Source organism: Lonchura striata, chromosome 1, assembly GCF_046129695.1.
Source record: "Lonchura striata isolate bLonStr1 chromosome 1, bLonStr1.mat, whole genome shotgun sequence".
Classification (NCBI taxonomy): Eukaryota; Metazoa; Chordata; class Aves; order Passeriformes; family Estrildidae; genus Lonchura; species Lonchura striata.
The window spans coordinates 123,056,124-123,069,313 of record NC_134603.1 but is presented as its reverse complement, the minus strand read 5'-3'; the positions used below and the strand labels follow the sequence as shown (position 1 = coordinate 123,069,313).

Sequence of the window (13,190 nt, the reverse complement as noted above, 5' to 3'; positions counted from 1 at the left end):
AAATAAACAAATAAAATACTATACACAGCCCAAAAACCTAACTCTAGGAATGAGAAAAGAGCAGTCTTTTTAGGTCAGAGGCAGTTTATTTTAAATGTGATTTGATTTACATTTATAAGCAGCTTTCCTGACAGGAATTCTTTAAGTTGCCTTCAGTTCTAAAACAAACCTCTGTCACTTTCAAACTTAAAGTACTTTGTCCCCAACAAAACATATGAAAATATAATTTAAAGCACACTTTTCACAGACACAGTACAATACATTCACTATACACAGTATAACAAAATAGTCCCATCTTTACCTGTTTAATAATACTGTCACAATGAATAGGTAAATAGAAACTGGAATTTCAGTTTTATAGTTGAAAGGAATTTACATGCAACAATAACGTTTTACAACTGTTTAGCTGTTGAACGAACTCGCCCAGCCTGTAGTTCTTGCACTAGGAGCAGAGCCAAAACGTGTTTGTTGGCCAGATCTGTTGCCAAAGCTGCAGAAGGTGGGTAGTGGCCACTTGGGGCCTTGTGTGTACCAGTAACTCTCATGTCTGGATCATCCTTTAAACCTGGCTGTCACGGTCACCTCTCTGGCATCTGAGAGAGGGATGTTTTGCTTCACTTCGGCTGTTCTAAACACTCATTAGGATGATTCTTACGTATTTTAGTGAGGCTTTTACTCTGCTGGAGAAAAGGTAATTGTCATCCTTACAAAGTTTTCCTTTAAAGCTTTAGAAAAAAAATAGGGAAAGCTCATCCCTCCTTTATGTGAGCTTTCTTTTGCACTTAAAAAAACAGGAACCAAGCCAAGGCGATGACTGTGTTAAAACTGGGAGTTCCTCCTGCACCCTTGCCAGGCAAAGGAGTGTTCAGGCTAGGGCTGGTGGAGGGTACCCACCTCTGCTCCCGGCCAACTGAACTCCAGGAATAGCACTTGTGAGAAGAATGCTCAAGGCAGGATGGCAAGCAACAAATGTTCAGGTATGGTCCAGACACGAAGCGCTCTCATGTTGGCTTTTAAGTCAGTCTCTGACCACCTGCTGCAAGAAGCACTTAATCTTCAATAAGGCTCAAATGTCATATTTCAGCAAAATTAATTGTAAAGCTAAACAGACACTTCCAAATGGAATGCGGTGACCTACAATGAGAAGCAAAAAATGCACAAAGAAAATCTGAAAACACAATGAATGTGAGGGAGAGGCATTAGAACTCCCTTAGCACAACTAACGGACCTCCTTAAACCATGCGCTGAATTTCTCATTTTTATTTGCAACCGCAGCACATGCTCGTACAGTAGTTGCAAGAATTGGCAACACATAAAACATTAAATCTGTTGGCAATAGAGAACTACAAAGTGCTTCAAAACTTCATCTGAGATGAAGATAATTGTTTCTCATACACACATAAATTTGCACTTAAGTATTTCCAAATGTCCTTCTAACAGATAGGTCAGGGGTAAATATTTAGCTGGACTGGGATATTGGTCCTCAAAAGTTTGATGGGCATGAACATAATATGACATGTTGTACAGAGAAAAAAATTTAATTGCTAACATTAAAGTGATTGTTTACTAGTTCGAACGGCAAGGTTTTCAGCATTTCAAGAGGGAGAAAAAAAAAGATTTGCAAGATAATATAAAATACAGCAAGCACACCTTTTTATGTATGTTATTTAAGTATGAAAATATTTTTAGCATATTATGTTAAACATTCTTTCTTATTTATATTTCCATTACCTAAAAGACTTGCTACTCCACTGATAACTCCATTATGTAAGGCATGTTAACTATAGTTTGACGAGGGCGGTACTGTTTTGGTTTTGCACACACATTGACAGATGCATCGAAAGTCTTCATCATGTTACAATCTTGAAAGGATGTCAGTGCCAAGCTCTCCTCCTCGCGCTCCTGTCCCACACGTCAGTACAACTAAATACGCAACGTCCCCCTAGTTCTTATTTTTTTGTTTTTTTTTTGGAGAAAAATGTTCTGAAGAACCTATAGCTTTTATAGCACCTTATCTCAAAGTAATGAAAATGGGTAAGATGATAACATGTGCAAATGTACAAAATCATTAACTCTACAAAGATACATCATTCCAAAATTACAGAAAATTTTAAAGCATGCATTTAACTTTTTTAAAGGGTTGCTGAGTGCTTCCCCTGAAAAAGGTGGCTGTTCTCAAAATCAGCAACTGCTGGTGAGGATTTCTTGGCACATTTGTGACCAGCATGTTATTGCTGCATCTTCCTGATGATCTCAGCAGACACGGGGGGATGGAAATTGATTGTGTGGTGCCGCAGGCCCTGAGCTGTCTTGTAACTCTTTCCACACCGACATTTGAATGGTTTGCGTACGCGGATTTGTGTTCTGTGGCCATTCTTGGCGTGGTACTTGATACCGTTCACATTCTGTGAGGGAGAAGGGAAAATGTCAGTGCTCAGGTGGGTTGGCACGGGCTCTGCTTCCAGTTATAACCTGAAAATGGATCAATGTTATGAGCAAAATCCGGTAACTGCCAGGAGCCAGGAACTCCCACTGGGTATTACACATGGGCTGCACTCCCAAGGTACCAGGTGGGACAAGGACAAGAATTTGTGTGGCTCTCAAAACTCATCTACCTGGCTAATCCTGATGTTTATCTTCCAATATACATCACTTCCCAAAGAATACCATTTAATGGGCTAACACATGGTTGCTCTTTGCGTCCTGACATCTTTTTCATATAGCACTGACAAATCTTATTCAGACGTTCATTTACAAGCAAACAAAGAATTGGCATGAAAACTCAGGTCACACCTCTTTAAAGAGCTGAGATTCCCTCATGGTGGGTCTGTTCTGTTTCGTGTCATTGTTTCTAGATACGTCTTTTAGATCCAGCAAATTCTGATCGTTTACACATTGCCTCCAAAGAAATAACTGCAGGGAATGCTTAACTCAAAAAAGTTACACAGGACACTTAAAAAATAATCCAGAGAAGCTGTCTTCAAAATAGCTATTGTTTGGGAATACTCACAGCTAAGACTGGAGAGCTTATGCCCACTAGTGCAAAACACAGCAACACAACACACACCCTGTTACACTACAAGGGCAGGAAACAGGCCACACTTCTGCCACGTCAACCAAAAAACCTTACTAAACATAAATCAAAGTAATACCCCTATATTCCTTTTCACATATTTCTGGCAAAAATGGAAGAAGCTGTTGTGATCTCAGTAGCTGTTATGGTACTGTTCTGTGCAGAATACTGGATTCTCTCATCTGCTCCCACTAAAAGAACTTGGATTTTTGGATAAATAAGCAAAAGCATACTGTCTTTCATTTGGGCTTCTCCTAGAATGAAACTGAAGAAGATAGGATTTGTGACAAAAAGACAGTTCCAAGGTTCTCCTGTGTTCTCTCTAAAGATTCCAGATATGTATCTCAGTATTTTTTTAAAGATTAAAAAGAAATGGAAAAGAAAAAGCTAAAATCAATCAACACCCTAGATATTGAACAACCCACTAAATGAGGTCATAGGGATTTTGTCTTTGCTGAACCACTACCTCATGCTGCACATAACAGAAATTCCCCTTGGCTCTTTTAAACAAATTTTATCAATGTGCAGCTCACAGTAAGTGGAAGCTCCAGCTTGGAACTCACAGAAAAACTCAAATATCCACTCTGGAAAAGAGGTGCAAGACTGCAAGCAACTGCTGCTCCCACAGATTCATGTTCCTTCAGAATATGCAGCAGTGAATCCTTACCTGAAGTTGCAAATCCAGCCTCTGAATTGTCCTTTACACCCTTAAAAATTCTGGACAACCCCTGCACAGCTGTCTCCTGAGATGTGGGAGCTGAGACTCCCCCATCTCCAACACCAACCAGACACAGGAACATGAGCCATCAGGGCAGGGTTTATCTGAAAGCTGTAGCACCACAACTGCAAGAGCACATCAAAGCTACACATCAGCCTCAAGAGCAGTCAGGTGAATTCCCTGCAAGTAATCTGAGATCCTGGGGCAGCTTTTGGATCATCTTGCACAGTTTCAATCTCTAGCACACACAGGGCCATTGGGGTGAGTGGGCCAGGACTGTCACTGGGTGGCAGGAGGACTTCATAAGGCATCCTTTAAGAACCTGTGCCTTTAAAAGAGGAGAAAATCTGAGGGTGACCTACTAAACTTTTGCTACTGCAATGAAATTTTTAAAACAAGCCCTATTACCTATAATAACAATATTTTCCTAACAAAAACCTGTTCCTGTTTTAATTTTTCTAAGAAATCTCTTCTAGATACATTTGAGCTATTATTGCTACACATGCTGTAAATCTGCAATCACAAATACCCTCACTATTCCATGCCAATGGTACTCTTTTCCTGATCCAGGTTTTTTAATGATCCATCAGCCCCAGTACACCATTCCTTGGTGAAGGGGGAGAAAGTATTTTCAGGCAGAAAAATTTAAGGAGCTGCTACAGCAGAAACCTAAAGGGATTAATTGGATCATGGAAGGTTTGAAAAACAGTAACCATGTAGAGCATAAGGAGCTTGTGCAACGTGAAATTTGTGTAATGTGAAATTTGACCTGTACTTCTGTCTAAAAGGAAACTGTTGTTAGTATTACAGTCTTTGGCACTTTTTCCACTGCTGCAATGTAAACACTTTGTTGTATGTCTGGGCTGAGTTTGCTGAGGTGTAGCAAAAGCCACGGCCAAACTCGTACATCACTTTTATTGCTCTAGTTACTTAGGTTGCTCACTATTTACTCTCAGAGATGATTGAGGAAGAAGATGGCTATAGAGAAGGGTACTCTAAAAATCTTGAACAGGAGGAAACAATTATTAACCTGGGACCAGATCTGGAGGCGATAGAGAAGTTTAGACTGGCACTACCTGGTTTGCAAGGACACAAAGTCTCTTGTTGGGCAGGGCCCTTTTTGCACGGCAGGACCCACAAAGGCACTACACTACAAAGAACTTGCCAGCCCCACTTCAAGTAGGAAAAGCATCTCAAAATGATGATTTGAGAGATTTCCTGTTTCAGCCTTCAACATTCATACATATTTTTGTACTCTTGGCTCTTCATCCCAAAGTTTTCTTTGTGGGTCCAGTTCCTCTGTTTGACTTGCAAGCTCTGGCTTGCTCCCTTCTTTCAAGTAAATTCCCTTGTTTCCCTCTCACTCCCTCTCTTTCCCTAAGCTCTGCTGAGTTTCACCATACATGGGTCAGCTTTCTTGGGGGTTTGTGCCACCTGACAGGACCTTCATCCAGACAGGCAAGCCCAGTGGCAGCAGCCTGGGAAGGTACCACTTCTCCTCTTGCCCAAGGCCAAGGAAAGGAATGGATATAAGCTACATTCTGTATGCACTGAAATCTAGTATTCTTTTATTTTTCTTGTTTGGCTCAAACTAGAAAATTTAGGACAAATACTCCAGGGTTTTCTCTATTCTAGCATATGTATTATTTGTGAGGTTTGTTGTATCTACTATGTCTCAAATTTCATTTGCTCTTTGGATGTTGCCTGAGTAAACTTACCTACATCTTAGACACATTTTCAAAGTCTTCCTCCAGAGCTAGAGATCACTCAGGGGTACTGAATAAAATGAAAACTAATCAACACCTTCATAAATCTCCATTTTAGCTCCTACAAGGCAGTATTTTGTAAAGCACATTACCTACTCAATATCCATACACTTCTGGACAGAACATCTAAATGTAGATGTGAATCCAAAGTCTGGTGAGGGTGAACTCCACAGAAACAAGGATTATACCTTTGGGTTCCTTAGAATCACACAGATAATTTTCTAAAAATCAAATTTCAGGCATCAAAGATTAATCTCAAGAAGAAAAAAAATCCATAAATAAAAAACTATAAAGTAATTTAGATGTTTGTGACTATTCCACATGTAATTTAAAGAAAAATATTTCTCCCAGGATCTGTGGCTTCTCAAGAAAATATTTGCCACACTATATAGAGTACCAATACATGTAATAAGCAAAATATAAAAAAAAAATAAAGTGTCTGAAGAACAACGAAACCTTTATTACTATTTGCACTGCCTATGGGAAAGCGCCAGGAGACAGCAGCTGGGCAGGAGGCCAGTGGGGCTTCTGATACACATCTGGGCTTGTGTATAAACATGTTCTCCTTACAGTTTCCATTGTCCGCCCCAGCCCGTTCCTTTGGAGTATTTGTTGTACTCATTCTTGTCTTATTTACCTTTCCATAATGACTTTTCAGTGCAGAGGCCATCTCTTATCCTTGAACATTGTTTGTAAAAAGGTGCCCCATCCCTACTGGGTCCTTTAAGCAGTACTGAAATACAAATAAAATCTCTAAAAATACCATTCTACTTCTCAAACTTACGTCACCTAAGGCCAGACAAAAGAAAAATGTGTATATCCTCCTTTTCTCCTCGCTCCCTAAAGGAATGCATCCTTTCTCAGCCGTAAAGTGAGCCTGGCAATTACTGTATGTGCATGTCTGTGTTCCTGTTTGGAGCACTATAATTGTTTTACAGTCCTGACTGTGATTATCCAGTACCCACCAGAAAATCCCAGTGCTTTGATCACAGGACTCCCTACCCAGACTCCGTCAGACAAGCGGGTTAAGCAGAAGGAAGATAAAGAGGAAACAAGAAACACAGCTGACACAAAGCTAAAGGAAGGAAACAAAGATAAAAATGCAAAAAGAAAAAAAATAGGCTGAAAATAAAAAAGGGAGGAAACAGAGCCCACAGAAAAGAGAAATGAGGTGAGACAGAGTTTAAGGAAATGTGCTTTTCTATCAGGACTAAACAGAGGTGAGTCTCTTACAAGAATACGTTACTTTTTATTTACTGCTGTTCCCTGTCAGCCCCTCTTAGGGTCATTAATTTGTTCCCCTGCCTGGCTGGTCTACCATTAATGGTGTACAAGATATCCCTTATAGACAGTCCTCATGCATTTGAGATGAAGGTAGTGAGATAGCAGAAGCAGGCACAAACAGCTTGCTCATTTGGGCAATAAAAAGACAGAAGGCTGGCAGTCAAACAGAGAACAGACAGGATATAGCAAATTACAGGGTTCTCCTTCCAGACTTTGCCATTAAGTGAATGTTTTCTGCAATGCATAGATGCCCTCTGGGCACACGACTTCTAACAACCACCATGGCTTGTTTGCTTCCTGAGCTAGGGGATTTAGCTTTTTATACCGTACCCTCTGTCTGGTACAGCTCCTACCACACGCGAGGAAAATATTGATCCTCAATAATGTGAGTTTATCTGCAAAGTAATACTTTCAAGTAGTCCTAAACCATCTTTCCCTCTACCCTGGCCCTGGAGATGGTGTTCAGTTTTTCCTGTAACTGGAGAATAAATACTATATAGTTCAGGATAATCTCAGCAAAAAGACTTGTATACCCCTAAGAAACAAGCACATTGCTTTCTTTTCCATGTTTTATGAAATAGTGTTGTCAGGGTTTAGTGGTCTGTACAGGAACCTGAGTTTTGTGATTTGTTAATGTGGTAGCTGCTGCAGCATCACTGAAACAGGCTGTCATCCACTACATGGTTTCATGCACAGGTTTTCCATTTTTCTGTTTTATCTCAAATGCTATTGGCCTTCCTCTATTTCTTTCCATAATTCTGCTCTCTTTTAAGTCCCTACTTACCAGTTATTTAAAGGACAAGCCATAAAATACAACCAACCCAGCCACCATGGTTTTTCTAGGGTGTTTCAGCAGTTGGATTTTCCAGCAGTTCATGCAAAAACTTTAGAAAACTATTTAGAGGAAGTGTGCTAACCCTCTACTTCCATTATGTCAGTGGTTAGAGAATGCCATACTGAAGTGCCAGATGTTCCACACAATTTCATCTGTCTGCACTGATGCATGTGAAGCAACACTCCTGTAACATCCTGGCACGTTCTACATTGGCCAGCTCAAGGTTCCAGTTTAGAATTGCTTCAATCACATAAAAAAGACAAAAAATTTATCATGATGGAGAGCAATTAAAGAACATGGTGAGGTGGGGGCATCAGGGAATTACTTCCCAGGGTGTCACACAAAGGGATGCAAGCCCTTCATGTGGGGTCACTGATGGCTGTGTAGATGTGTCATGGGAACTCAGACACAGGACAGAATGATGCCAGAATTTCTGCAAGACTCTGTCTTCCCAAGGTGAATTCGACTTGCATGTTAACCACCACATTCCACACATCACTTTAACAGAAAATGCACTCTGGGCACTGTCTTACTAAAGAGGAGGCAGTATCTCTAGTAGTTAAGCAGCAGGAATTGTTCCTAGCACAGAAGGACAGAAGCTTTTTGGTTCATGTTTCTGAAAGGGACCAAAGAGATTATTTTGCTTGTAGTACCTCCTGCATTCTGCAATTAATTTGTCTAAATAACAGAAAGCTCGTTGAAAGCTTTTGCTTGTGTAAAGCAAAAGAGTTGCTATATGTAATCTCTCTTGACAGACAGACATCCCTTGTAAAACTGATAAACTTGGCTGTGCTTGAGAGGAAACTAGTGAATAAAGTATTCTGCTAAAATATCACAAAAACAATTGTGAAAATCTATTAAATGAGAAGAGTACAAACTGATTTTAGAGGCTTTGCCCACCACCTACACCAGCAGGAAATGAGGTAGGTCTGCACTACTACTCACCTTGTATCTTTTTTTACATCCAGGAACAGGACAGGCAAAAGGTTTCTCATCCCCTCCATTCATGCACATTGAACTAAGGATAGCTTCAGAGCTGATAGCACTTTCTGTCGTCCAGGACTCATCACTGTCTGATTCTTCATAATCTACTTCCTCTTCATCATATTCACTACCTAAAAAAGCAGGGTAGTCAGATAAAACAAGAATAAATAAGAGCACAGCGAGATAACCCATTCTGCATTTATTACATCAGCTACAATGACTTGCAATTTCCCCACTTTTGTCTTTTCTGGAAGACAGTTATTTTAAATTTTATAACCGTATCTTTCTTGTAGTTATTTATTCCTTCATAAAGATACCAGTGGTTCTTTTTCTAATAACCAGGAGAGGCATTATTAATATATCTTCATAAACTGTTAACTGCACGGCACAGAAAGTTCAAAGGACTGATTTTAAAATGCAATTTCGTTGCTTCTCAAACACCAGGATCCTTGCATCTTTCCCAGTGCCCTAACAGAAAATGTGCTCCCTCCCCTCCTCCAATTAAAGCTAATTTTAAGGCATTTCTTTATGCAATACAATACTGAAGAGTGTAATTCTACAGATCATAAACAGTGTAAAATAATATGTTGACAAGTCCTAATGCATTTACTAGCCCTTTGGAATTAATAGGAATTATAGCACAACATTAATAAGAATTATATTGTAGCAATTATAGTTGTGAAATTCATTCCCTCAGGTGTGGGTATAAATTGCATTGTGTGGCTGCCCTGAACAGACCACATTATGTTCCAGATATGCTAAGACAGCCATCTGAGCAGCTGGTGCTGAGTTTATTTATTATTTTTTAATTGCAATAACTATTAATGAAATCCTCTGAAGAAGTTAAATGTGAAACAAGAGAAATTAGAAAAGCAGAATTCCAACTGTAAAAATACACTTGAAAAAAGAAAAGCAGGGGAGAGAAGAGCCGCAGCTGATTAAAAAGAAAATATATGCACAGAGGGAGAGAGAGGGAAAGCTAAGGGAAACTTCTGTGGTGTCAGCAGGAGGTGGTGCTGTGTTTCCCCTCCCCTTTTTTCTTTCCCTTTCCCAGCTCTGCTAAATTTTATCCTTTCTGCTGAAAGACAATTTGGCTCCAAGTGCTGGAATAGCTCCCACTATTAAAGACAGTTATGTGACACTTGCATGGCTCTTCCCTCATGTGCCCTTTCAGAGCACAGCTCTGAGCAGCTCTACATGCCGAGGAGAAAATGTAGATGCCTCACGGCACTTTAAAACATTCTGAATTCACAGGGAAAACCCATACTGCCAAGTACAATGGGTTTTTAGGGCTGTTTCTGCTTCTGCTGAAACTCCATACTTACTCTCTGGACTGCCCCTTCCCCAGCGTTCCCAGTCAGACTCAGCACTGAGTAAGAACACGTGGCAACTGGTAGCTGCCAGCAGCCAGGGCTCCTGAGCTTTGCTCAGGACAGATGTCAGGCTGTCCACGTTCCCATCCCGTGGCTCCCATCTGTCCGGGATGGAGCGCAGATGAGGAAAGGGGGATGGTTTCCCACCAGTGACAGCCGCCGACATGAGCGCACGCACGGGCCCTGCAGCACATCTGGAAAACTCTGCCCTGCTGAGTGTGGCTCCTCATCCCACTCGGAATGAGCGAGAGCCAAAGAAAGCATTATTGACCTCTTAAAATATTTCTGAACTCTAGGAACAGTTAACCTAAAATGAAGTTAAGAGTTGTTATAGTTTAATTAACTAATAAAAAAATGGAGGCAAAACCACAACTCTGCTTCTACGATTTCCTGCCCTTGATTGTATCTTGATGGAAAAAATTCCTCAAGCTGTTCCTTTCAAACCTTTTAGCTCAGTGGGGTTTTTTTAAAGCAAATGAAACAGAAAACCCTATTGTAAACACACATATGCACTCCTAGGATGACAAAACATACAATTCTAAACACTGATACCAACAATTTCTGTCTTTATAATTACCCCCCTTGTGTGCCCCCTTAAGAGTGGGTGATTTCCACCCAAACAGGATTTTGTCCTCCTGAAGAAACACTCTTTTAAAACTGTAAAACATCTCTTAGGGACACCACTCCTTTTAATGATAATAAGGAGTATGCGTTCATAAAGCAACAATCAGGGCTCCTTAAAACTTCATATGCAATACAATGTAAAAAATAAGAGATACACAGAACAGTGGGGAGAAGATACAGTCAGTACTATTTTGCATTTCCTTAGGTTTTCCTAAAAGGATTAAGGGTTGCCCTTTTAATTTTTCTAGTAATTTTGTACAGTAAGATCTACTCCTGTAAAACTGTTTGCCTGTACTACAGTCAAAGGTAGACTCAGTGAAAGAGAAAGAGAGACAGAAGAGTCCAAACTGTGTGTGTAAGTATGTGTGAGATCGCACCATCCTTATGATTTTCTTTTCACTTGTTTACCTGAACAAAAATGAAAGATTTGCTCTAGTGCACTCAAAGCAGTTCTTTAACCAGTAAAAGCAAATGCTTCATTATCTTAAAGTTTTGAATTCAGATGTCACTACAGATTTTACAAATACAATGATCTTTTTCATAAAAATATGTATTTCTTGAAAGAAACAGTAATACTAATGGTGCTGTATGACTATATGAAGCTGGAACTGCAGTCTGTCACTGCTTTTATCTAACAATGACCCACTGAACTCAACCACTTCTACTCTCTTAAAAAAATAAAAATTAGACATCCCAAAATGTATTTAAAAGGATCTTGGTGTAAGGAAAATGCAAAAAAATTTACTGCCTTGAAAAAATTCATCAGCAGTAAAAATTCAGCCTTAAAATAATTATGTTGTTTCAGTTGTTATAGAAAAACAACACTGATTTAGTCATGCTTTTAACCGATTCTGCCTCAGAATTTAATTTCCTCAGTTGTCAGTGTCTAAGAGCAGCAACCCATGTGGTGCCTCACCGACTGCGCGCAACACATCAGAGAGGGGGAAATAAAACAAGAGGAAAAACAAAAAGCGCAACGCACAGGTTGGCGCTGCCATTATAAACAGCCCCTGGACGAGGTATTTTAATTGAGTGGCGCGGGCTGAGCGCGGAGGCTTTGGGAGGCCGTTCCCAGGCGGAGCGGAGCGCTGGGCTCCACGTCAGGTGCACAAACCGCAGCGCAGCCGGCGCTGCCCCGGCTCTTGGGCAGCGCTCCCGGGCACCAGCAGCGCGCGCACTTTGATCAAGACAGAGTTACTTAATTGCTTGCCCTTTTTTTTTTTTTTTTTTAAACTCGCTTGGTGTTTCACAATTATATCTGTAAATATTTACTTTTTTTTAAAGGGGGAAAGAAAAAAGAAATTAAGCGCTTTTGCGTCTAACCAGGGTGTAACACCAGCATGACTTAGGCAGTGTTTGCAGTAACTCTTCAGAGAGGTCCCAGAGAGCTGCCTCACTAAGCTCTGCTTGGATGCTGCCATGCTCATGGAAAACAGGATGCTCTGCAGGGCCACACTGCCCTTAGGGCACTGAGCTGATCCATTCCTCTAGCATGTGGGCCAATGGCTTCACCCTTCCTCCTCATGCTTGGAAAGCAGACTGAATGTTCCTCCCACTGAAAAGTATCAGAACTAGACTTCAGAAGTCTGAACAGCAAAAGAAAACCTCCACCACAACTGAACAACACACAGTTCTTTAAGACAAAGCATCTGAACAGCTGGCTGATAGAGGAGCACATGCTTTCAGTGAGGCACTGTACAAATATACAATATTATTACCATAACTAAATACTAGTTCTACCATAGCAAAAAAAAAAAAAAAAAAAAAAACCACCCAAAAAACCCTCCCTCCTCTGGCAATGCATTTTCTGAGGCTTCTTGCTAGCTCATTGCTCTTTAACATAATATCCATTTTCATCATTTGGCTTTTATTCACAGACCCTACACAGTTCTACCTTGGCCTAACCTAAACCACTGCTTTATTATCCAAATAATTCAGCAACATCTTCTTAATATTGCACCCACCCTTGCATGCAATATTCCCTTAGTCCTGGCCCACAAAGCCATTTTCCCACTCCTCATTCTAGTGACCTTGCCAAAAGACTCACTTCATCTGTGCTGCCCCCAGCAGATCAAAAAATGAAACAAAACAAAGGCAAGGAAAGAATGCTAGCTCAGCCTTTTTTCCCCTGCAATTTTCCATGCTGAGACAATGCCACTGCTCCTCGAAGGGGAGGTGGATTCTACTAGGCACAACCCACATAGTATCCCATATTGGAGCCAGATAGCACATAAAATTACCTGTTATGAGAAGTCACAAAATATACTGGGTCATAAAGAGTTCCAGCAAGTTACTTCTCTTGTAATTTTCACACTGCATTTAAACAACCCATCACATATAAGGAAGCTGTCTGTATCACAGCCAAAAGTAAAGACATGCACGAAAAGGGATTATGATTACTGCCTGCAGGGTAAGAAGCTTTTGTAGTTTAACAAAAAGCAAAGCTGATCCTAAAAACTTGGTCTGCACCTCTGCTGCCAGTCAATTTTCCTATCAAAATCAGTGATCAGTGTTGCTTAATCCTACAGCAAAG

The 13,190-nt window shown here is 40.5% G+C and overlaps 1 protein-coding gene across 1 annotated transcript in view; it reads right to left on the bottom strand.

The window, feature by feature from the left end:
• Nucleotides 1–64: 64 nt before the first annotated feature.
• The window catches only part of JAZF1 (JAZF zinc finger 1), a 193,359-nt gene continuing 180,233 nt past the window's right edge, over nt 65–13,190 (bottom strand). Inside the window, exons 4-5 of the mRNA XM_021538191.3 lie at nt 8,622–8,791; nt 65–2,405 (exon numbers count right to left, since the gene is read on the bottom strand). Coding sequence (XP_021393866.1) covers nt 2,229–2,405; nt 8,622–8,791 — 347 coding nt within the window. The 3' untranslated portion in view covers nt 65–2,228. The remainder of the gene's footprint in view (nt 2,406–8,621; nt 8,792–13,190) is intronic.